We start from the raw sequence: 24,764 nt of genomic DNA on the forward strand, positions 1-24,764 counted from the left end.
AGATATTGCTTCGATTGGCTCTGTTTGACTTCACAAGAGATTGTTACTTAGCAGTCCACTCCTCCACTCCGCACCCTGGACAAGCAAAGCGCAACACATCCACAAGCTTTTATGAGAAGAAAGAAACCAGCCCGTATCCTACTTCTTATTCTGTGAAAATAACAGCATTTATCATGGAAAAACTTGATGCCTTCGTCAAAAATTTCTTAGAATAGGTGAGGCTTGTTGAAAATGGAATCCTCGTGCAAGTCTATTAGATATCCCGATGAGAGACGACTAACAAGTAGAAAGGTATGTAGGCTATACATTGCACCATTATGTCGTGATTTTTTTTTTTTAAATGTTATGTACTTAAGACAAAAGATTATCACCATCTGTCTACCGCAATAATCTTTATATCCTCTTTCTTGGTGAACTTTGCTTTTTAGAAAACCAATCCCTGTTAGGGCAAAGTGTAAGAAGCTCCAATGCTATTAATTTAGATTCCTTTCTTGTTAGTTTGTTGAGCTCCATGTGCTGTTTGTACCAAATGAACAGTGGAACTTAAAACTGAATAGAGTGCCGGTTGAAGTCATAAAGAGCTTCATATCTGCTGGATTCATCAGGTGAGATATTTTTTAAATGTTTTCTATTCAGGAGTGGCATATGGTTACTGCAAATAATGAGACCAGTATAGCCGACAATCTGTAGGGATATTCATAATAGAAAATATGTACAGAAGAGGTCAAGAAAACTGCAGATTAAACAGTCAACAAGATACTTTGATGGTTGTCCCCTTCACCCATATTTCTTTGATGTGAAAATGTTTTTGAACATAGTGCCTCTTCACTGTAAATTGTTGTTTTCATGCCAGGGTGTATCCTGATATATCTCTCAGAACTCTCAGGAGTGAGCTTGGCATTCTCCTCGGAGCTGAGAGAGATATTGACAAGCTTTCCTTTTTAAAATGTGTGGGCCGAAGCTTGGCATTGGTGAGTATAGCGGGCCTGGTTCAGGGACACAGTTGCTTATCGCTTGTGTTTTATTTGGTAAACTGGCATGAGGTGATTCATTGTGCCATTGCGTTTGTATTTTTTTTTAATAGGTCAAAGCCAAACAAGAAAGGGATTTGAAAGTGAAGTATTTTGCCCCTCCATATGTATGCACATTCCACTTAAATGTTAAAATATGTTTTATATTGTGCCTTCAGAAAGTATTCATACCCCTTGACTTATTTGTTATGTTACAACCTGAATTTACACACAATACCCCATAATGGCAAAATGTAGAATAGGTCAAGGGGTATGAATACTTTCTGAAGGCTCTGTAGATAGTATAATATTTTTTTAAGTGAAAAAAAAGAAATCTATTTATAATAAGTTTGTTGCATGCCTTGTCCTTATGTCATGGTCTTCTCCTACTCTCCAGGCCCCTCAGCCAGAGCTGTACCTGTTGCCCAGGGTGGAGAGCGACAACAGTGTCTGTTCACAGTCCCTCACCCCCAACACCCACTCCACAGACCCCCAGATTTACTACACTGCCAGAGTGCAAGGAATGCCAACAGGGACAAAAGAGCCTTTTAAATTCCCTCAGATCCCTCAGGGTCTCCAGCCACAGCCCCCTTCCTCCCCCAGCCCCGATGAGGAGGCGAAGGAAGAGGAGAGCTATTGCTCCACAGAGGAGAACGAGGAGGACCTTCTCTCCTCTCAGCAGTCTGGGTGCGCTGAGGATGACCTCCTCCTGTGGAAGGCCCAAGCCCAGGGGCCACCCCAGTGTGTCATAGAGGCTAAAGGTGAGCTAAAGAAATCCTTTTTTTTTTTCTTTTTTGGGGGGGGGGTTGTACCTGAAAAGTGCTCTGAGTCTGGTATGAAATTGTCTGAAAAACTTAGATTTTGGAGTGTACTTTAAACTGACATTTCTGAAAAGCAAGTCAACCTTGTACTTGTTGTAACAGACAGAGATGTTGTTACAACCATTTACTTTCAATTCATTTTGACAGAATCAGTTGTGGGGAAGGTGGCACCTGCTAAGAAGAAACAGCGTTTCAAGAGAAACCGAGCCAGCGATTCGGGGGTTCCAGAGTCACTGGAGGATTCTGTGTTTTCTCCCACCCCACACAGGTGGAGCACTTTTGCCATAACAGAGAGGAAGAGCTCTACCACCATCAGAGCTATTTAAACCCTGGATACAGGCACCGAATTTCTAGTTGAGTCATATAAAATTAGTAAACCCACATTTTCTTTTCTCTCTTTGGAGGTTTAGGAAATCTAAAGATGCGCAGACACTGAAGTATATCAGGAATAAACAAAATGAGGTAAGATATGCTTTCGTGCTGCTTACATACTTACTGAAATGACATTATGCCAAAATCAGTTACAATTACCATGTTTTTATGTCATAGCCAGACTATTGAACATCTGCAAGCCCATTCAATAGTTTTTTTAAAGGTGTAGTTCCATCAAGTCCTGCACACCAAGAGAGGTTGTTGAGTCAACTCAAGAGTAGTTTTATTGTAAATTACCAGCGCCTTGTAAAATACTGTGTGGCTTTGTTACTGCTTCAAAATTCCAGAGCCAGCAGGTGGGTTTGAATTAAAAAGGGGGTCTAAGTCAGGGAAATAGGTCTAGAGAAGCAGCGAGGAGTACTTAAACTATTTTCTTGGCATGCACACCGAAATCAATTTGCTTCAACAAAATGTTTTAATTATGTTTTACCAATAATTTATTTTCATGTAGGTCCCTGAACACCCAGTAACTATGCCTACACAGTACGCCTCTCCACCCCCCGCCCCAACCCTGGGCACTCGTAAAACGGCTGCCTCGGTCTTCCTATCAAGTAGTAAGCAGGCATTTCTGTTATGTCTCAGTCATCCATATTGTTGTTGCTGAAATGTAAGGCGCAAATGACATGGTATGTTTCTTCCTTCCCTCAGGAGATAAACTGATAGAGGAAATTAAGATGGCAAAAGAGGAGAGAAAGCAACTAGAACAGACAAGACAAGAGTTACTGAGAAAAGGAAAAGACTTGCTGGCCCAGAACAGACACCGTCGAAATCAAGGTGGTGTATGTCTGGACTAGTTCTTTTGCACCCTCGTTTCAGGATATGACAAAAGCACACATGACCCCCTTCTAATATATTAGCATCTCATTATGATCCAGATTAAATACCAACTAGCTTGTTTAACTATAAAATAATCTGTGCGACAGGGCACAGCAAAATAAGTTACTGACCTGCCCTACAACATAGACAATACTATTGTGATGCATAATTGTCATGGTCATAATAATAATAATAACTAGATTGAAACTTTACATGTAAAGTTGTGAGGCTTGCTAATGCTCTTTGAAAGTATTGTTGTGGTAGTGAAAGTTTAAAAAGTTGTACTTTGATTATATTATTTGAATAGTGAAATAATTTTAAATTCCCACAGATAGTCACTACTGGTCAGTAGATTTGGTCAGTAGTAGTGGTCAGTAGTTGTCTGGTTGTGTGTCACCAGTGCCATACAACTCTCCTTCCGTGGCCTCCAACTGCTCTTAAAAAAACTAAATGCATGCTATTCAATTGATCACTGCCCGCAACTCCTCGCCTGTCCAGCATCACTACTCTGGACGGCTCTGACTTAGAATACGTGGACAACTACAAATACCTGGGTGTCTGGTTAGACTGTGAACTCCTCCTTTCAGACTCACATTAAGCATCGCCAATCCAAAATTAAATCTAGAATCGGCTTCCTATATCGCAACAAAGCATCCTTCACTCATGCTGCCAAACATACCCTCGTAAAATTGACCATCCTACCGAACCTCGACTTCGGTGATGTCATCTATAAAATAGCCTCCAACACTCTACTCAACAAACTGGATGCAGTCTATCCGTTTTGTCACCAAAGCCCCATAGACTACCCACCATTGCGACCTGTACGCTCTCGTTGGTTGGCCCTCGCTTCATACTCGTCGCCAAATCCACTGGCTACAGGTTATCTACAAGTTTCTGCTAGGCAAAGCCCCGCCTTATTTCAGCTCACTGGTCACCATAGCAGCACCCACTCGTAGCACGCGCTCCAGCAGGTATATCTCACTGGTCACCCCCAAAGCCAATTCCTCCTTTCCTTTGCTGCCCATGACTGGAACGAATTGCAAAAATATCTGAAGCTTGAGACTCACATCTCCCTCACTAGCTTTAAGCACCAGCTGTCAGAGCAGCTTACAGATCACTGCACCTGTACATAGCCCATCTGTAAACAGCCCATCTATCTACCTACCTCATCCCCATACTGGTATTTATTTATTTATTTTGCTCCTTTGCACCCCAGTATCTCTACCTGCACATTCATCTTCTGCCGATCTACCATTCCAGCGTTTAATTGCTATATTGTAATTACTTCGCCACCATGGCCTATTTATTTCCTTAACTTACCTAATTTGCACTCACTGTATATAGACTTTTTGTTTTCTTTTGTTCTACTGTATTATTGACTGTATGTTTTGTTTATTCCATGTGTAACTCTGTGTTGTTGTAAGTGTCAAATTGCTACGCTTTATCTTGGCCAGGTCGCAGTTGCAAATGAGAACTTGTTCTCAACTAGCCTACCTGGTTAAATAAATGTTAAATAAATATAAATACAAATGTGGTAAGCAGTTGTGTGGTTGTGGTCAGAAGGTGTGTGGTTGAGGTCAGTAGTTGTGTGGTTGTGGTCAGAAGTTGTGTGGTTATGTTCAATAGATGTGTCAGTAGTGGTATAGTTGTGTTCACTAGATGTGTCAGTAGTTGTGTGGTTGTGGTCAGTAGTTGTGCGGTTGAGGTCAGTAGTCGTGTGGTTGTGGTCAGAAGTTGTGTGGTTGTGTTCAATAGAAGTGTCAGTAGTGGTGTGGTTGTGTTCACTAGATGTGTCAGTAGTTGGGTCGTTGTGGTCAGAAGGTGTGTGGTTGAGGTCAGTAGTTGTGTGGTTGTGGTCAGAAGTTGTGTGGTTATGTTCAATAGATGTGTCAGTAGTGGTGTGGTTGTGTTCACTAGATGTGTCAGTAGTTGTGTGGTTGTGTTCAATTGATGTGTCAGTAGTGGTGTGGTTGTGGTCAGAAGGTGTGTGGCTGAGGTCAGTAGTTATGTGGCTGTGGTCAGAAGTTGTGTGGTTGTGTTCAATAGATGTGTCAGTAGTGGTGTGGTTGTGTTCACTAGATGTGTCAGCAGTTGTGTGGTTGTGTTCAATAGATGTGTCAGTAGTGGTGTAGTTGTGTTCGCTAGATGTGTCAGTAGTTGTGTGGTTGTGGTCAGAAGGTGTGTGGTTGAGGTCAGTAGTTGTGTGGTTGTGGTCAGAAGGTGTGTCAGTAGTTGTGTGGTTGTGTTCAATAGATGTGTCAGTAGTGTTGTGGTTTTGTTCACTAGATGTGGTCAGCAGTAGTGTGGTTGTTGTGAGAGGTTGTGTGGTTGTTGTTAATAGTGTGGTTGTGTTCAATAGATGTGGTCAAGATTTGTGTGGTTGTGGTCAGTAGTAGTGTGGTTGTGGTCAGCAATCGTGTGGTTGTGATCAGCAGTTTGGTCATGGTCAATAATTGTGGTAAGCAGTTGTGTGGTTGTGGTCAGACGTTGTGTGGTTGTTGTCAGTAACTGTGGTTGTTGTCACTAGATGTGGTCAGATGTTGTGTGGTTGTTGTCACTAGATGTGGTCAGGCGTTGTGTGGCTGTGGTCAGACGATGTGTGGATGTGGTCAGAAGTTGTGTGGCTGTGGTCAGACGTTGTGTGGTTGTTGTTCACTAGATGTGGTCAGAAGATGTGTGGTTGTGGTCAGACGTTGCGTGGTTGTTGGCAGTCACTGTGTGGTTGGTGTCACTACATGTGGTCAGAAGTTGTGCGATTGTGGTCAGACGTTGTGTGGTTGTGGTCACTAGATGTGATCAGAAGTTGTGTGGCTGTAGTCAGACGTTGTGTCGTTGTTGGCAGTAACTGTGTGGTTGTGGTCACTAGATGTGGTCAGAAGTTGTGTGGCTGTGGTCAGAAGTTTGTCAGCAGTTGAGTGGTTGAGATCAGTAGCTGTGTGGTTATGGTCAGAAATCATGTGGTTGTGGTCAACAGTAGTTTGGCTGTGGTCAGTACTAGTGTGGTTTTAGTCAGTAGTAGTGTAGTTGTGGTCAGTACTAATGTGGTTGTAATCAGTACTAGTGTGGTTGTAGTCAGAAGTAGTGTGGTTGTTGCCAGTAGTTCTGTGGTTTTAGTCATAAGTTGTGTGGTTTTAGTCATAAGTTGTGTGGTTGTGTTGTAGTCATAAGTTGTGTGGTTGTGATGTAGTCAGAAGTTGTGTGGTTGTGTTGTAGTCAGAAGTTGTGTGGTTGTAGTCAGAAGTTGTGTGGTTGTAGTCAGTAGTTGTGTGGTTTTAGTCAGAAGTTGTGTGGTTGTAGTCAGAAGTTGTGTGGTTGTAGTCAGAAGTTGTGTGGTTGTATAGCCAACTCAGAGTATTCTATTCTCTTCTTCTAGACTACATTTTCTTCATATCATTCTTTAGACCGGTCTAAAATAAATAACCAAATTATTGTGATGGTGTAGGCTCTATTACATGGATTTATTAGACTTATTAAAATGTAGATGTTCCAAAGGTCTGCATAAGTGGCTTGTAGGCTATGCAAGGAAGCCAGGAGATGCTAAGTGTGTTTGTTAATGGTCAATTACCATGAGACCGGCAGCTATTTGCTTGACAATCACCATCTGAATAAAGATAATTACCGCCACAGCCCTAGTTGTGGTCAGTAATTGTGGTCACTTCCTTCACCCTTGTCATAATTTTTGCCCTCTATGTCTGAGTATCCCATAGCAATGGCTCCGTTTAGGCTGCTCATTGATGACCCAGAGACCTGTTAGTAGATGTGAACTGGCAACTTTTTGTCACTCAAATTCTGACAAACAGCTGTAACTTTTTATTGTGTAGAAGATATTCCTAATCCACTCTATCTAGTTAGAGGGGTACAGCCCAGCCTTCTCTATATAGACAGGCAAACTAGCCAGTTAAGTAATTTAGAGCACTTAGCATGATCTGGGAAAAGGAGGACAAACCTAGTAAGCATTAGAAATCTTAGCAGAGAAGTAGACAAAGGTGTAAACGCTCTAACTTTTTGTCTAAATTGTTGCAAAGTAGCTGATTTATGTTACTGAATTTACAGAGAATGGCAGTTGGAAAGGATGATGTCACAATGGGGAGCCTAAACATCTTGAGGATATCCCATACAAGTGGACAGAGGACAAAACTGACAAAATGTAAAATATTTTTTTTTAAGTAGAAAGGGTATTAAAAAGTTATATCCAAGCAACTCGAGTGAGACCATTCCATAAATTTTAAAGTTTGAACGGCGTTTCTAGCTTAAACGATGTAGGAGTAGCGTGCTAAAGACAAAGAACTAGATGGTAACTTAACAAGTAAAGTTGTGGGGCTTCCTAAAAGTTTTTTTCTGATAGTGTTCAAAGTGAAAAGTTGTACTTTGATTATATTATTCAAATATTGAAATCATGTTTTATTCGCATTCGAAGTTGTGGTCAGTAGTAGTGGTCACTAGTTATGTGGTTCTGTAGTTGTGTGGATATGGTCAGTGGTTAGATGTGTTGTCAGAAGTTGTGTGGTTGTGGTATGTAATTGTATGGTTGTGGTCACTAGATGTGGTAAGCAGTTGTGTGGTTGCAGTCAGAAGTTGTGTGGTTGGGTTCACTAGATTGTGGGATATAATTGTGTGGTTGAGGATACTGGATGTGGTCAGAAGTTATGGGGATGTGGTCAAAAGGTGTGGGGTTGTGGTCAAAAGTTGTGGTCACTCTTCTCATAATTTTGGCCCTCAGTGTCAGTGAGTATCCTAGCAATGGTTCCGTTTTGGAATCTCAATAATGACACAGAGATTGGCGATGGGTTACTAAAATTGCTCTATCTAGAGATTGGTACACACGATTTATAAACTGTTCTTGGATTGGACAAGCAGAGAAGTAGGGGAAGATTTGGATTAGTGGTCAAAACGGTGGTTGTTTGGAAAATAATGAATCTGCTAGTTTATGACATGATTTACAGCAGCTAAAAAGAGACCGGCTATGTGTTACTAAAACGGCTCTAGTTACACGATTTCGAATCCGAATGCAGATTTGACAAGCAGAGAATTAGATAACATGTTTATGTACCTTGTTGCGTTACTGATCCAAATGGCAGTTGTTTGGGAAAAGTTAGAAGAACACATGGTAATGGAGTTACAAAAACAGCTATACTGTAAGTTCCATAGTGAATATTTTGATTCCGCAAACAGATATGAATAGCAGATTAGTAGACGAAGATAGACAAAAAGTTAGTGTTCCTAAATTGTTGCAAAGTGGAATTATTTGGGTCAAAAGTTAACTGATTTCACTTACAGAGAATGGCAGTTGGAAGGGATGTCACAATGGGGAGCCTTAGAATCTTGAGAAATCCAATGAAAGAGGATGGAGGAGAAAAAGAGGACAAGAAAGTGAATAATGTAAAAATTATAACAGATATCAAAAAGTTGTATACAACAACTCAATCGAGACATACCTCAAATTTGTATTATTATTATTTATTATTCAAATTGTGAAATCATTTTAAATTCCCATCGATAGTCAGTTGATTTGGTCAGAATTTGTGGTCAGTAGTAGTAGTAGTCAATAGTGGTTCAATAGTTGTGGTCTGTAGTTGTGTGGTTGTGGTTATAAGTTGTGAGAATATGGTCAGTAGAAACTGTAGATGTTTGGTCAGAAGTTGTGTGGCTGTGCTCGATAGTTGTGTGGTTGTGGTCAAACGTTGTGTGGTTGTGGTCACTAGATGTGGTAAGCAGTTGGGTGGTTGAGGTCATTAATTTAGCTGTTTAGGTCAGGAGTTGTGTGGTTGTGGTCACTAGATGTGGTCAGAAGTAGTGCGGTTGAGGTCAGAATTTGGGGTCAGTAGTTATGTGGTTCAGTAGTTGTGGTGGTGATTCAAATTGTGAAATCATTATTATTCAAATTGTGAAATCATATTTAATTCCCATTGGTCGTCAGTAGATTTGGTCAGACTTTGTGGTCAGTACTTATGTGGTTCAATGGTTGTGGTCGGTAGTTGTGTGGTTACGTTCAGAAGTTTGGTTGTAGTCAAAAGTTGTGTGGTTGTGGTCAAAAGTTGTGTGGTTGTTTTCACTAGATGTGATAAGCAGTTGTGTGGTTGTGGTCAGTAGTTGTGTGGTTGCAGTCAGAAGTTATGTGGTAAGCAGTTGTGTGGTTGTGGTCAGAAGTTGTGGTTGCGGTCAGGAGTTGAGTGGTTGTAGTCAAGATTTGTGTGGATATGGTCAGAAGTTGTGTGGTTGTGGTATGTAATTTTTAGAGGTCGACCGATTTATGATTTTTCAACGCCGATACCGATACCGATTATTGGAGGACCCAAAAAAAGCCGATACCGATTAATCGGGCGATTTTTATATGTTTATTTGTAATAATGACAATTACAACAATATTGAATGAACACTTATTTTATCTTAATATAATACAACAATAAAAATCAATTTAGCCTCAAATAAATAGTGAAACATGTTCAATTTGGTTTAAATAATGCAAAAACAAGAAGAGAAGGAGAAGAAAGTAAAAGTGCAATATGTGCCATGTAAAAAAAGCTAACATTTAAGTTCCTTGCTCAGAACATGAGAACATATGAAAGCTGGTGGTTCTTTTTAACATGAGACTTCAATATTCCAAGGAAAGAGGTTTTAGGTTGTAGTTAATATAGTATTTATAGGACTAATTCTCTCTATACCATTTGTATTCCACATACCTTTGACTATTGGATGCTCTTATAGGTACTTTAGTATTGCCAGTGTAACAGTATAGCTTCCGTCCCTCTCCTCGCTCCTACCTGGGCTTGAACGAGGAACACATCGACAACAGCCACCCTCGAAACAGAGTTAGCCATGCAGAGCAAGGGGAACAACTACTCCAAGTCTCAGAGTGAGTGACGTTTGAAACGCTATTAGCGCGCACCCCGCTAACTAGCTAGCCATTTCACATCAGTTACACCAGCCTAATCTCGGGAGTTGATAGGCTTGAAGTCATAAACAGCGCAATGCTCGAAGCACAGTGAAGAGCTGCTGGCAAAACGCACGAAAGTGCTGTTTGAATGAATGCTTACGAGCCTGCTGCTGCCTAGCATCGCTCAGTCAGACTGCTTTATCAAATATCAAATCATAGGCTTAATTATAACATAATAACACACAGAAATATGAGCCTTTGGTCAGTAACATGGTCGAATCCTGAAACTATCATTTCGAAAACAAAACGTTTATTGTTATCGCATATACCCTGACTGCGTGCAATGAACGCAAGAGAAGTGACACAATTTCACCTGGTTAATATTGCCTGTTAACCTGGATTTCTTTTAGCTAAATATGCAGGTTTAAAAATATATACTTCTGTGTATTAATTTGAATTTTGATGTTTATGGTTAGGTACACGTTGGAGCAACTACGGTCCTTTTTCCATGAATGTGCACCGCATTGATTATATGCAACGCAGGACACGCTAGATAAAGTAGTAATATCATCAACCATGTGTAGTTAACTAGTGATTATGATTGATTGATTGTTTGTTTTTCATAAGATAAGTTTAATGCTAGCTAGCAACTTACCTTGGCTTCTTACGGCATTCGCGTAACAGGCAGGCTCCTTGTGAGGCAGGTGGTTAGAGCGTTGGACTAGTTAACCGTAAGGTTGCAAGATTGAATCCCCGAGCTGACAAGGTAAAAATCTGTCGTTCTGCCTCTGAACAAGGCAATTAACCCAACGTTCCTAGGCCGTCATTGAAAATAAGAATGTGTTCTTAACTGACTTGCCTAGTTAAATAAAGGTGTAAAATATCCTTTTTAAATTGGCCAAATCGGTGCCCAAAAATATAGATTTCCAATTGTTATGAAAACTTGAAATCGGCCCTAATTAATCGGCCATTCCGATTAATCGGTCGACCTATAGTAATTTGTGGTTGTGGTGACTAGATGTGGTCGGAAGTTGTGTGATTGTGGTCAATATATGTGGTCTAAAGTTGTGTGGTTGTAGTCAATATATGTGGTCAGAAGTTCGGTTCAGTAGTTATGTGCTTCAGTAGTTGTGTGGTTGTGGTCAAGTTGTGGTTGTGGTCACTAGGTGTGGTAAGCAGTTGTTTGGTTGTGGTCAGAAGTTGTGGTCAGTAGGCATGTGGTTGTGGTCAAAAGTTGCGTGGATATGGTCAGTAGTTAAATGTGTGATCAGAAGTTGTGTGGTCGCGGTATGTAATTGTGTGGTTGTGGTTAATAGATGTGGTGAGAAGTTGTGCGGTTGAGGTCAGAAGTTTGGGTCAGTAGTTGTGTGGTTACTAGATGTGGTAAGCACTAGTGTGGTTGTGTTCAGAAGTTATATGGTTGTCAGTAATTGTGTGGTTGTGGTCTGAAGTTGTGTGGTTGTGGTCATTAGATGTGGTCAGAAGTTGTGGTAAGCACTTGTGTGGTTGTGTTCTAAAGTTCTGTGGTAAGTAGTTATGTGGTTGCAGTCAGAAGTTATGTGGTTGACGTCAGGAGCCGTGTGGTTGTGTTCACTAGATTTCAGAATTTGTGATGTTGAGGTCAATAGTTGTGGTTAGAAGTTGTGTGGTTGTTCAAAAGTTGTGTGGATATTGTCAGTAGTTAAATGTGTGATCAGAAGTTGTATGGTTGTGATCACTAGATGTGGTCAGAAGTTGTGTGGTTGTGGTAAGCAGTTGTGTGGTTGTGGTCTCTAGATGTGGTAAGCAGTTATGTGGTTGCAGTCAAATGTTGTGTGGTTGTGGTCACTAGATATGGTAAGCAGTTGTGTTTTTGCGGTAAATCGTTGTGTGGTTGTGGTCACTTGTTTTGGTAAATAATTGTGTTCAGTAGTTGTGTGGTTGTGGTCTGTAGTTGTGTGGTTCAATTGTATTATGGTCAATAATTGTGGTCACTTGTCTCCTCATAATTTTGGTCCTCTGTGTCTGAGTATCCTAGCAACATTTCTGTTTTGCAATCTCAAAGATGACAGAGCTGTGGCTAGAAGATAGCGGGCGATAGCGGGTTACTAAAACGGCTTTACCTAGAGATTGGTACATACGAGTTCGCATGTACCAATTTCTAACACGCTTTCGGGTTTGACAAGCAGAGAAGTAGGGGAAGATTTCATTACCTTTGAAAATGTTTCTCTGACTTCATGCGTTAGTGGTCAAAATGGCAGTTTGGGAGAAGTTGGAAGAGCACGTGGTAAAATGGAGTTACTAAAATGGCAAAGTGGAATAATTAGCTGATTTCTGTCAAAAGTTGCATGATTTCATTTACAGAGAATGGCAGATTGGGAAGCAGTAGAATCTTGAGAAATCACATGATAGTGGATTTGGGCAAAGAAAACTGACTAAAAGTTTAATAACTTTAAAAGTATAACATATCAACAAGTTTCTACATTTCTAGCTTAAACGGTGTAGCAGTAACGTGCGGAAGAATAATAATAACTAGATGGTAACTTTACAAGTAAAGTTGTGGGGCTTGCTAAAGCTCTAAACGTTTGAGGTTGTGAAAAAAATGTTTAAGAAGTTGTACATTGATTATATTATTCAAATATTTTTTTATTTCCATAATCAGTAGATTTGGGAAAAAGTTGTGGTCAGTAGTGTTGGTCAGTAGTTATGTGGTTGAGTCGTTGTGGTCAGTTGTTGGTGTGGTTGTGGTGAGTTGTTTTGGTCAATATGTGGCCAATATTTGTGTGGTTGTGGTCAGTAATTGTGGTCACACTTCACTCTCCTCATCATTTTTGCCCTCTCTGTGTCTGAGTATCCTAGCAAAAGCTCAGTTTTGGAATCTCAATAACACAGAGAGCTGTGGCTAGAAAGAGACAGGCGATGGGATTTGACAAGCAGAGAAATTGAGGAAGATTTAATACCTTTGAATATTTTTTGAAGTTACTTAACCTGCTGTAACTTTCTCAGAATAGTATTTTTGTCCTAATGCCATATTTGAGCAGCAGAGAAGTAGATGAAGAACACTTTAACTTTGTCTAAGTTGTTGCAAAGTGGAATAATTAGCTGATTTGGGTCAAAACCTGCATGAGTTCACTTCGAGAATGGCCGTTGGAAGTGATTATGTCACAATGGGGAGCTTTAGAATCTTGAGGAAATGCCATGAAAGCGGATGGGGGGGACAAAAAAGTTAGACCGTTACACACGTTTTGAACTTGGAATGGCGTTTCTATCTTAAACGGTGTAAAAGGCGTAGCATGCATAAGAATAAGAAGTCAAATCAAATCAAATCAAATCAAATTTATTTATATAGCCCTTCCTGGGGACAGCATGGAGTCATCATGTCAGGTAGTCCTGGGGCATGGTCCTAGGGCTCAGGTCAGTTGAAACTGGAACAGCAGCATGGCCAGGTGGACTGGGGACAGCAAGGAGTCATCATGTCAGGTAGTCCTGGAGCTCAGGTCCTAGGGCTCGGGTCCTCCGAGAGAGAGAAAGAAAGAGAGAAGGAGAGAATTAGAGAACGCACACTTAGATTCACACAGGACACCGAATAGGACAGGAGAAGTACTCCAGATATAACAAACTGACCCCAGCCCCCGACACATAAACTACTGCAGCATAAATACTGGAGGCTGAGACAGGAGGGGTCAGGAGACACTGTGGCCCCATCCGAGGTCACCCCGGACAGGGCCAAACAGGAAGGATATAACCCCACCCACTTTGCCAAAGCACAGCCCCCACACCACTAGAGGGATATCTTCAACCACCAACTTACCATCCTGAGACAAGGCTGAGTATAGCCCACAAAGATCTCCGCCACGGCACAACCCAAGGGGGGCGCCAACCCAGACAGGATGACCACAACAGTGAATCAACCCACTCAGGTGACGCACCCCCTCCAGGGACGGCATGAGAGAGCCCCAGTAAGCCAGTGACCCAGCCCCTGTAATAGGGTTAGAGGCAGAGAATCCCAGTGGAAAGAGGGGAACCGGCCAGGCAGAGACAGCAAGGGCGGTTCGTTGCTCCAGAGCCTTTCCGTTCACCTTCCCACTCCTGGGCCAGACTACACTCAATCATATGACCCACTGAAGAGATGAGTCTTCAGTAAAGACTTAAAGGTTGAGACCGAGTTTGCGTCTCTGACATGGGTAGGCAGACCGTTCCATAAAAATGGAGCTCTATAGGAGAAAGCCCTGCCTCCAGCTGTTTGCTTAGAAATTCTAGGGACAATTAGGAGGCCTGCGTCTTGTGACCGTAGCGTACGTGTAGGTATGTACGGCAGGACCAAATCAGAGAGATAGGTAGGAGCAAGCCCATGTAATGCTTTGTAGGTTAGCAGTAAAACCTTGAAATCAGCCCTTGCTTTGACAGGAAGCCAGTGTAGAGAGGCTAGCACTGGAGTAATATGATCAAATTTTTTGGTTCTAGTCAGGATTCTAGCAGCCGTATTTAGCACTAACTGAAGTTTATTTAGTGCTTTATCCGGGTAGCCGGAAAATAGAGCATTGCAGTAGTCTAACCTAGAAGTGACAAAAGCATGGATTAATTTTTCTGCATCATTTTTGGACAGAAAGTTTCTGATTTTTGCAATGTTACGTAGATGGAAAAAAGATGTCCTTGAAATGGTCTTGATATGTTCTTCAAAAGAGAGATCAGGGTCCAGAGTAACGCCGAGGTCCTTCACAGTTTTATTTGAGACGACTGTACAACCATTAAGATTAATTGTCAGATTCAACAGAATATCTCTTTGTTTCTTGGGACCTAGAACAAGCATCTCTGTTTTGTCCGAGTTTAATAGTAGAAAGTTTGCAGCCATCCACTTCCTTATGTCTGAAACACATGCTTCTAGCGAGGGCAATTTTGGGGCTTCACCATGTTTCATTGAAATGTACAGCTGTGTGTCATCCGCATAGCAGTGAAAGTTTACATTATGTTTTCGAATAACATCCCCAAGAGGTAAAATATATAGTGAGAACAATAGTGGTCCTAAAACGGAACCTTGAGGAACACCGAAATTTACAGTTGATTTGTCAGAGGACAAACCATTCACAGAGACAAACTGATATCTTTCCGACAGATAAGATCTAAACCAGGCCAGAACTTGTCCGTGTAGACCAATTTGGGTTTCCAATCTCTCCAAAAGAATGTGGTGATCGATGGTATCAAAAGCGGCACTAAGGTCTAGGAGCACGAGGACAGATGCAGAGCCTCGGTCCGATGCCATTAAAATGTCATTTACCACCTTCACAAGTGCCGTCTCAGTGCTATGATGGGGTCTAAAACCAGACTGAAGCATTTCGTATACATTGTTTGTCTTCAGGAAGGCAGTGAGTTGCTGAGCAACAGCCTTCTCTAAAATTTTTGAGAGGAATGGAAGATTCGATATAGGCCGATAGTTTTTTATATTTTCTGGGTCAAGGTTTGGCTTTTTCAAGAGAGGCTTTATTACTGCCACTTTTAGTGAGTTTGGTACACATCCAGTGGATAGAGAGCCGTTTATTATGTTCAACATAGGAGGGCCAAGCACAGGAAGCAGCTCTTTCAGTAGTTTAGTTGGAATAGGGTCCAGTATGCAGCTTGAAGGTTTAGAGGCCATGATTATTTTCATCATTGTGTCAAGAGATATAGTACTAAAACACTTGAGCGTCTCTCTTGATCCTAGGTCCTGGCAGAGTTGTGCAGACTCAGGACAACTGAGGTTTGGAGGAATACGCAGGTTTAAAGAAGAGTCCGTAATTTGCTTTCTAATAATCATAATCTTTTCCTCAAAGAAGTTCATGAATTTATCACTGCTAAAGTGAAAGTCATCCTCTCTTGGGGAATGCTGCTTTTTAGTTAGCTTTGCGACAGTATCAAAAAGGAATTTCGGATTGTTCTTATTTTCCTCAATTAAGTTAGAAAAATAGGATGATCGAGCAGCAGTAAGGGCTCTTCGGTACTGCACGGTACTGTCTTTCCAAGCTAGTCGGAAGACTTCCAGTTTGGTGTGGCGCCATTTCCGTTCCAATTTTCTGGAAGCTTGCTTCAGAGCTCGGGTATTTTCTGTGTACCAGGGAGCTAGTTTCTTATGAGAATTTTTTTTTTTAGTTTTTAGGGGTGCAACTGCATCTAGGGTATTGCGCAAGGTTAAATTGAGATCCTCAGTTAGGTGGTTAACTGATTTTTGTCCTCTGGCGTCCTTGGGTAGGCAGAGGGAGTCTGGAAGGGCATCAAGGAATCTTTGTGTTGTCTGTGAATTTATAGCACGACTTTTGATGTTCCTTGGTTGGGGTCTGAGCAGATTATTTGTTGCAATTGCAAACGTAATAAAATGGTGGTCCGATAGTCCAGGATTATGAGGAAAAACATTAAGATCCACCACATTTATTCCATGGGACAAAACTAGGTCCAGCGTATGACTGTGACAGTGAGTGGGTCCAGAGACATGTTGGACAAAACCCACTGAGTCGATGATGGCTCCGAAAGCCTTTTGGAGTGGGTCTGTGGACTTTTCCATGTGAATATTAAAGTCACCAAAGATTAGAATATTATCTGCTATGACTACAAGGTCCGATAGGAATTCAGGGAACTCAGTGAGAAACGCTGTATATGGCCCAGGAGGCCTGTAAACAGTAGCTATAAAAAGTGATTGAGTAGGCTGCATAGATTTCATGACTAGAAGCTCAAAAGACGAAAACGTCATTTTTTTTTTTTTTGTAAATTGAAATTTGCTATCGTAAATGTTAGCAACCCCTCCGCCTTTGCGGGATGCACGGGGATATGGTCACTAGTGTAGCCAGGAGGTGAGGCCTCATTTAAAACAGTAAATTCATCAGGCTTAAGCCATGTTTCAGTCAGGCCAATCACATCAAGATTATGATCAGTGATTAGTTCATTGACTATAATTGCCTTTGAAGTAAGGGATCTAACATTAAGTAGCCCTATTTTGAGATGTGAGGTATCATGATCTCTTTCAGTAATGACAGGAATGGAGGTGGTCTTTATCCTAGTGAGATTGCTAAGGCGAACACCGCCATGTTTAGTTTTGCCCAACCTAGGTCGAGGCACAGACACGGTCTCAATGGTGATAGCTGAGCTGACTACACTGACTGTGCTAGTGGCAGACTCCACTATGCTGGCAGGCTGGCTAACAGCCTGCTGCCTGGCCTGCACCCTATTTCATTGTGGAGCTAGAGGAGTTAGAGCCCTGTCTATGTTGGTAGATAAGATGAGAGCACCCCTCCAGCTAGGATGGAGTCCGTCACTCCTCAGCAGGTCAGGCTTGGTCCTGTTTGTGGGTGAGTCCCAGAAAGAGGGCCAATTATCTACAAATTCTATCTTTTGGGAGGGGCAGAAAACAGTTTTCAACCAGCGATTGAGTTGTGAGACTCTGCTGTAGAGCTCATCACTCCCCCTAACTGGGAGGGGGCCAGAGACAATTACTCGATGCCGACACATCTTTCTAGCTGATATGCACGCAGAAGCTATGTTGCGCTTGGTGATCTCTGACTGTTTCATCCTAACATCGTTGGTGCCGACGTGGATAACAATATCTCTATACTCTCTACACTCGCCAGTTTTAGCTTTAGCCAGCACCATCTTCAGATTAGCCTTAACGTCGGTAGCCCTGCCCCGGGTAAACAGTGTATGATCGCTGGATGATTCGCTTTAAGTCTAATGCTGCGGGTAATGGAGTCGCCAATGACTAGAGTTTTCAATTTGTCAGAGCTAATGGTGGGAAGCTTCGGCGTCTCAGACCCCGTAACGGGAGGAGTAGAGACCAGAGAAGAATCGGCCTCTGACTCCGACCCGCTGCTTAATGGGGAAAACCGGTTGAAAGTTTCTGTCGGCTGAATGAGCGACACCGGTTGAGCGTTCCTACAGCATTTCCTTCCAGAAACCGTGAGAAAGTTGTCCGGCTGCGGGGACTGTGTCAGGGGATTTATACTACTATCTGTACTTACTGGTGGCACAGACGCTGTTTCATCCTTTCCTACACTGAAATTACCCTTGCCTAACGATTGCGTCTGAAGCTGGGCTTGCAGCACAGCTATCCTCGCCGTAAGGCGAGTACAGCGGCTGCAATTAGAAGGCATCATGTTAATGTTACTACTTAGCTTCGGCTGTTGGAGGTCCTGACGAATCGTGTCCAGATAAAGCGTCCGGAGTGAAAAAGTTGAAAAAGTTGAGGAAAAAATAAATAAATATATGAACGGTAATTAAAAAGTGAAAACCGTAAAGTTGTCAGGTAGCAAAACAGGTTGGCAACAAAACGCACAGCAACTCGAAAACAAGCCTGAGGGAGCGTGCAATTGGCATGCTGAGTGCAGGAATGTCCACCAAAACTGTTGCCAGAGAATTTCATGTTAATTTCTCTACCATAAGCCACCTACCTACGTTGTTTTAGAGAATTTGGCAGTACGTCCAACCGGCCTCACAACCACAAACCACGCCAGCCCAGGACCTCCACATCCGGCTTCTTCAGCGGCGGGATGGTCTGAGACATGCCACCCAGACAGCTGATGAAACTGTGGGTTCACACAACTGAAGAATTTCTGCACAAACTGTCAGAAACCATCTCAGGGAAGCTCATCTGCATACTAATTGTCTTCACCAGTGGTGGTCAGTGCAGTTTAACATGAGGGAGGATTATCTTTTTTTTAATGAACATGGCTTTATTTCTATTACAGCATATTGGATGACTGTCATTCATATTCCATTCACCCAGCTCAATGTATAAATATAGGTTTAGGCTACTACATGATACTCTAATTTCCCTGTACCCATCGTGAGGTTGCTACAATCTAGCCTATGAATGAAAGTTTACAACGTAGGTGCGCAGGTCGTGAGAATTGAGTAGTCAAGGTGACAGACAGGGACATATTCAATGCCGCCTTGCACACTTTTGCCTGCATCTAGCTGATCTAGGGTGTAATCATTAGTCCAACAGTTGCAAAATAGTTTCTATTGGACAAATTCAGGTATGTTTATCGCCGTTTCATTCCGTTTAAGAAATGTTTTTCAACAGAATCGGCACAATGAATACACCCCTGATTAGACGCAAACACAGTTCACTTTCATAGCAGCCACATACAAACAGCTCGTTGTCTATCTACTATGCACTCTCCTCCTCTCACCTTTTCCCTTCGCATGTGGACTTCAGTACACAACACATCAGCTGTCTGTGACCAGGTGAAAAAACCTTTCCAAGCCAAACCTTCATGTCATGACCGCTAACCACTACACACAGTCCCTACATTGTTGTCATATCATAGTCAACATAGCTACAAGAATTAACACATTAGTAAACCTGCTACAAACATGCAGTACAGTGTAGTCAGCAGCAAGCAGTTTAGTAGTTACACCCACAGGCGGCAATAAATTAATAAAACCAAAAGCTTACCTTGACTTGGAAGAGTTCCAGTGTTGGACAGCCAGCTAGCTAACATATCATCCCTCTCTGTTTGAGCCGGGTGTTTGAGTAGGCTAATCTAGCCAGCTGCATTCGATGCTAGCTAAGCAAGTAAAAGTGAAAAAAATATATACTACGAAATCTCTCTAGAAATGTATTTGTTCAAAACTGTTCAACTATTGTCTTTTTGAGTCAACTACTCACCACATGTTATGCACTGCAGTGCTAGAAAGCTGTAGCTTATGCTTTCAGTACTATATTCATTCTCTGATCCTTTGAATGGGTGTCAGTTCATGCTGCAAGAGCTCTGATAGGTTGGAGAATGTCCTCCAGAAGTGGTCATAATTACTCTGTAAGTCTTTGGAAGAGGGTGAGAACCATGAGCCTCCTAGGTTTTGTATTGAAGTCAATGTACTAAGAGGACGGAAGCTAGCTGTCCTCCGGCTCACTACATAGTGCTGCTGAGGCTACTGTAGAACTTAATTGCAAAACAGTGTTTTTTAATGTGAATATATTTAGTGTAGTTTTAGCTAAAACGTTAAACTTTAATGTTTCACTTTACATTTTTCTGAAATTCCCTGAGGATGGTCCTCCCCTGAAGCGCTTCAACTGGTCTTGAACTGACTGCAATTCAGCGTCGTAACTGACTTGTGGACAAATGCTCACCTTAGCTGGCCACTTGCACGCTGGAGAAGTGTGCTCTTTACAGATGAACCCCGGTTTCAACTGTAGTGGGCAGATGGCAGACAGCGTGTATGGCGTCATGTGCGTGAGCGGTTTGCTGTTGTCAATGTTGTGAACAGAGTGGCCCATGGTGGTACTGGGGTTATGTTATGGGTAGGCATAAACTACGGACAACAAACACAATTACATTTTATCAATGGCAATTTGAATGCAGAGAGATACCGTGACGAGATCCTGAGGCCCATTGTCGTGCCATTCATCCACTGTCATCATAATGCACAGCCCCATGTCACAATGATCTGTACACAATTCCTGGAAGCTGAAAATGTCCATGTTCTTCCATGGCCTGTATACTCCCCAGACATGTCACCAATTGAGCATGTTCGGGATGCTCTGGATCGACATGTACGACAGCATGTTCCAGTTCCTGCCAATATCCAGGAGTGGGACAACATTCCACAGGCCACAATCAACAGCCTGATCAACTCCATGCGAAGAAGATGTCGTGCTGCATGAGGCAAATGGTGGTCACACCAGATACTGACTGGTTTTCTGATCCCCCCCCCCCCAAGGTATCTGTGACCAACAGATGCATATCTGTATTCCCAGTCATGTGAAATCCATAGATTAGGGCCTAATACATTTCAATTGACTGATTTCCTTATATGAACTGTAACTCAGTAAAATCTTTGAAATTGTTGCATGTCGCGTTTATATTTTTGTTTAGTGTAGAAAACAAACGTCTCTATACGTGCTTATAACAACGTATAAAGCATTATAGCTACAGCTTTTAAGAGTTACAGAAAAAATAAATCATGTTTTCCTTCCTCAATTTAACCTTCATCTTGTTTTTTCAAAACTCTTTCTGGAAATAAATGGGTTCAGAACTGACACTGCAGCAAAAGCAAGTCAATTTTGCCCTGAGAGCTTTTGTTGTTGTTTTCCAGCTCGTGATAGTTGGAAGAAGAGTTATTTTGATACCAAGAAGGCCACAGCCCCTTTGGAGGTCACACTGAGAAGTCTTCGTCAAGAGCTGGAGATATTCTACAATAACATCCTACACCAGCTAAAGGCGAGGGATGGAGGAGGAAAGCCCAGATGGCGGGCAAGATTGTCGAGCACCAAAGTAACAATCAGTCCTTCAACTGAAGTGTGCTCCCCTCCCCAAACATTGGCTAGATAGTTTCCACCACATTTATTTAATGATTTTTTTTGCTTTTAAATCTGTGAAGGAAGTGAACATGCAGATTATTGGGATGCAAAGTTGATTCAGGTTTTATGGTTCAGTAAGGCCATAGCAACAATGTCAGTTTGACTGTGCCACAACATCCACTAGAGGGAATCAGTTCATATTGTGATCAATACAGACCATGCCATTATTATAGACAGTGGTGGAAAGTACTTAAGTAAAAATACTTTGACGTACTACTTAAGTAGTGTTTGTGTGGATCTGTACTTTACTATTTATATTTGGGACAACTTTTACTCTACTACATTCCTAAATTAAATAATGTGCTTTTTACTCGATACATTTTGCTTGACACCCAAGTACTCGTTACATTTTGAATGCTTAGCAGGACAGGAAAATGGTCCAATTCACACACTTATCAAATGAACATCCCTGGTCATCTCTACTGCCTCTGATCTGGTGGACTCACTAAACACAAATGCTTTGTTTGTAAATTATGTCAGAATGTTTTTTTTTTACATTTACATTTTCTATTAAGGAATCTTCAAGTATGACAATTGGGTACTCTTCCCACCATGTTCAGAATGAGCTCATTATCCAGATAATGACAGAGAGCCATGAGATTGACAACCTAAGGAGGAAGGTGGATGATGCCAAGATGAGGCTCGTCACAGAGATCAAGGTATTAAAATCTTAATTGCAATTAGACTCCCTCATAACTCTACAAATGTAAATACAATTCTCTATTTTTCCATCCCTGTTTATCTCATTGGGAAAAACTACAGTATGTTAAGGGCTCAGTTGAAAAATATTTCATATGAGAAGCAGACATTTCAGTTATCAACTTTTACATGGGACTTGGGCAGGAGGTGGAGAGATTTGCTGGACAGACAGTGCTCAATGTTTTTCATTGATGTACTTCCTTGTTTATTTCCTCCTAGCTCGGGAAGCAGGCTGCCACAGAGCTGAGAGCCTTGAAGGCTGAGCTGGCCCAGAAGAATACCCAGACATTTCTCTCTGGCTCCATGGGCTTTGGAGCAGGAGCAAGGGACAGACCACAGGCTCAAAGCATCCCTAACTGAGCCACTTCTACCAGTACCACCGTGGCCTTATTCCAGAAGACAATGTTTGCTTTTCGCTTATTCCAAATTATGGAATTTTCTTCAAAGTCACAGCGGTTTAGGATTGACTTTCTGAAGCGTAAACATTTACATCATATTTTAATCTTAGCAGCTCTTATTGAAAGTGACTGCATTCACCTAAAGTAGGTAAAACAACCACATATCCCAATCATTGCAAGCAAAACAACGATTTGTAGGGCGACAGGGTAGCCTAGTGGTTAGAGCGTTGGACTAGTAACCGGAAGGTTGCAAGTTCAAACCCCCGAGCTGACAAGGTACAAATCTGTTGTTCTGCCCCTGAACAGGCAGTTAAACCCACTGTTCCTAGGCCGTCATTGAAAATAAGAATTTGTTTTTAACTGACTTGCCTAGTTAAATAAAGGTAAAAAAAATTTAAATCAGTGAGAGTAAAAGACACATTGTTGGTGGGAGTTATTTATGTTTTTTATTTTTCATTTAATCTACTGACATATGCATATCACAGTATTAAGTGCTTATACGGCAAAGCCAAATTTGTTTTGTAAGATTCAGACAGTGGCACAATGCTGTGTTTGACAATCATCTGTGTTGGCATGATTCTTTGTACAAAACATATCCCCCCCTCTTAAAGTGGCTCATGTTTTTACAATTGCAATAAAAAAAATTACTATGAAATAGAAGTGCAAGTACGCATCCCTGACATCAAGAGGAATACACGTTACGGTTCCTCTGTCCCACTTCTGTCCTCGAACAAAAGCATCTATTGACTAGCAACAAATAGCTGTGAGGATCCAATGGAAAGGCAGTCTTCTCAGCACTGAGCGTCTTGGCAACCCATGAGAGCGTTCCACATGTCTCGACTCTGTTCCTGGGCAACTGAGTCGTTGCTGTAGTCCAGGAGGTTGCCGCACCACATCCCCGCGCCCTTCAGGCCCAGCTCTCGTACATATGCCACCTTCAGGGCAATGCTTTCTGGGTCGTCGTACCACACCTGATGGATCTGTCCCCTTTGGTCCTGTGGATGATAGTTCAGTTCACAAACTCTGTAATGGGGCAACAGCGACAATGGCACCCTCTTTGCAAACAAGGAGGATAATGCAGCCTTGGCGAGAGTTCAACTTGAGCCAGTGTGTTTTATTGGATTTGGAGGAAGCGATATGTTGTGAGGTGACTGTGTTAGTTCAATCTAACAGCACTTCAGTCAAATAGCCTTTCCCCCAAAATGGCTGCAGCTTGTGTTGAGTTGTCATTTGCCACCAGCAGCCCAGACAAATGGGCTTAGGCTACTTGTTCAACAAACGTTCTATACAATGTGTCTCCATACCTTGTAGTTGTAGTAGGGAGCCAGCTGGACCTCGTCCCACAGCCTGCCAGACATAGAGCCGTTGATCTGTTTCATCATAAAGCTGTAAGGGATCTGACGGCCAGCTGCATCGCTACAAGGTGCACCCCGGAACGGAACCTTGGCTAAGGAGCACACCCCTTCCTAATTAGAGAAAAAGACACATAGTTGAGACAGCAGGACGATGTTCTCTAATTTTTTTCTGGTACAGTGCCTGCTACAGAAAGTATTCACACCCCTAGACTTTTTCAACATTTTGTTGTTACAAAATAGGATTAAAATTCATAGAATATTCATTTTTATGTCAACGATCTACACAAAATACTCCGTCAAAGTGGAAAATAAATAAATATATACATATCTTGTTTAGATAAGTATTCAACCCCCTGAGTTAGAATCACCTTTGGCAGCGTTTACAGCTGTGAGTCTTTGTGAGTATGTCTAAGAGTTTTGCACACCTGGATTGCACAATAGTTGCATTCTTTTTCAAATAGGCTGCCAAAATTGGTTGTTGATTATTGCTAAACAGCCATTTAAGTCTTGCCATAGATTTAAGTCAAAACTGCAACCAGGTCACTCAGGAACATCCAATGTCGTCTTGGTAAGCAGATTGGTAAGGTTATTGTTCTGCTGAAAGGTGAGTTTGTCTCCCAGTGTCGGAAAGCAGATTGATATACCCTGATGAAGACAGCTTGTCTGTCGAAACATTGGACATTACATTTTCGCACCTGAGCTCCTAGGAAAGGAAAGCAGATTGAACCAGGTTTTCCTGGATTTTGCCTGTGCTTAGCTCTACTGTAAAAAACAAGAAAGCATACCCATAACATGCAGCCACCACCATTCTTGAAAATATGATGAGTGGTACTCCATGATGTGTATAGTATGTTGGATTTGCCCTAAACATAAGGCTTTGTATCCAGTACAAAGTTAATTTTTGCAGTTTTATGGTAGTGCCTTACTGGAAACAGGATGCATATTTTTGAATATTTTTCTTCTGTACATGCTTCCTTTCCACTCTGTCAATGAGGTTAGTAATTGTGGAGTGAGTAACTACAACACTGTTGATCCATCCTAAGTTCTCCTATTACAG

At 41.8% G+C, this 24,764-nt stretch overlaps 2 protein-coding genes across 5 annotated transcripts in view; one reads left to right on the forward strand and one right to left on the reverse strand.

Annotated features, from left to right (window-relative positions):
* Positions 1-22,938, forward strand: spata1 (spermatogenesis associated 1). Of its 4 annotated transcripts, none has more exons than XM_024377682.2 (12): positions 1-291; positions 499-605; positions 854-971; positions 1,085-1,138; positions 1,408-1,771; positions 1,979-2,099; positions 2,236-2,293; positions 2,715-2,817; positions 2,912-3,037; positions 20,991-21,169; positions 21,816-21,914; positions 22,174-22,938. In XM_024377682.2, the coding sequence occupies exons 1-12, from the start codon at positions 232-234 to the stop codon at positions 22,312-22,314; spliced, it is 1,530 nt and encodes a 509-aa protein (XP_024233450.1). In that variant the 5' UTR covers positions 1-231; the 3' UTR covers positions 22,315-22,938. The 4 variants fall into 4 exon arrangements, with proteins under 4 accessions (XP_024233450.1, XP_024233447.1, XP_024233448.1 ...); XM_024377679.2 differs by having other exon boundaries at positions 3-291; positions 21,771-21,914; XM_024377680.2 differs by having other exon boundaries at positions 3-291; positions 1,085-1,114; positions 21,771-21,914.
* Positions 22,776-24,764, reverse strand: part of ctbs (chitobiase, di-N-acetyl-) — a 13,868-nt gene continuing 11,879 nt past the window's right edge. The window contains exons 6-7 of the mRNA XM_024401074.2: positions 23,657-23,818; positions 22,776-23,347 (exon numbers count right to left, since the gene is read on the reverse strand). Of these exons, the coding sequence (XP_024256842.1) occupies positions 23,144-23,347; positions 23,657-23,818 (366 nt within the window). The 3' untranslated portion in view covers positions 22,776-23,143. The remainder of the gene's footprint in view (positions 23,348-23,656; positions 23,819-24,764) is intronic.

This window comes from Oncorhynchus tshawytscha, linkage group LG18 (genome assembly GCF_018296145.1).
Source record: "Oncorhynchus tshawytscha isolate Ot180627B linkage group LG18, Otsh_v2.0, whole genome shotgun sequence".
Lineage (NCBI taxonomy): Eukaryota > Metazoa > Chordata > Actinopteri > Salmoniformes > Salmonidae > Oncorhynchus > Oncorhynchus tshawytscha.

Excerpts from the sequence above, each read along its gene's own strand:
- spata1 (XM_024377679.2), top strand. The coding sequence starts at position 232 with ATGGAATCCTCGTGCAAGTCTATTAGATATCCCGATGAGAGACGACTA. Across the intron at positions 606-853 it reads ATATCTGCTGGATTCATCAG|GGTGTATCCTGATATATCTC; the intron begins GTGAGATATTTT and ends TTTTCATGCCAG. Across the intron at positions 2,818-2,911 it reads CTCGGTCTTCCTATCAAGTA|GAGATAAACTGATAGAGGAA; the intron begins GTAAGCAGGCAT and ends TCCTTCCCTCAG.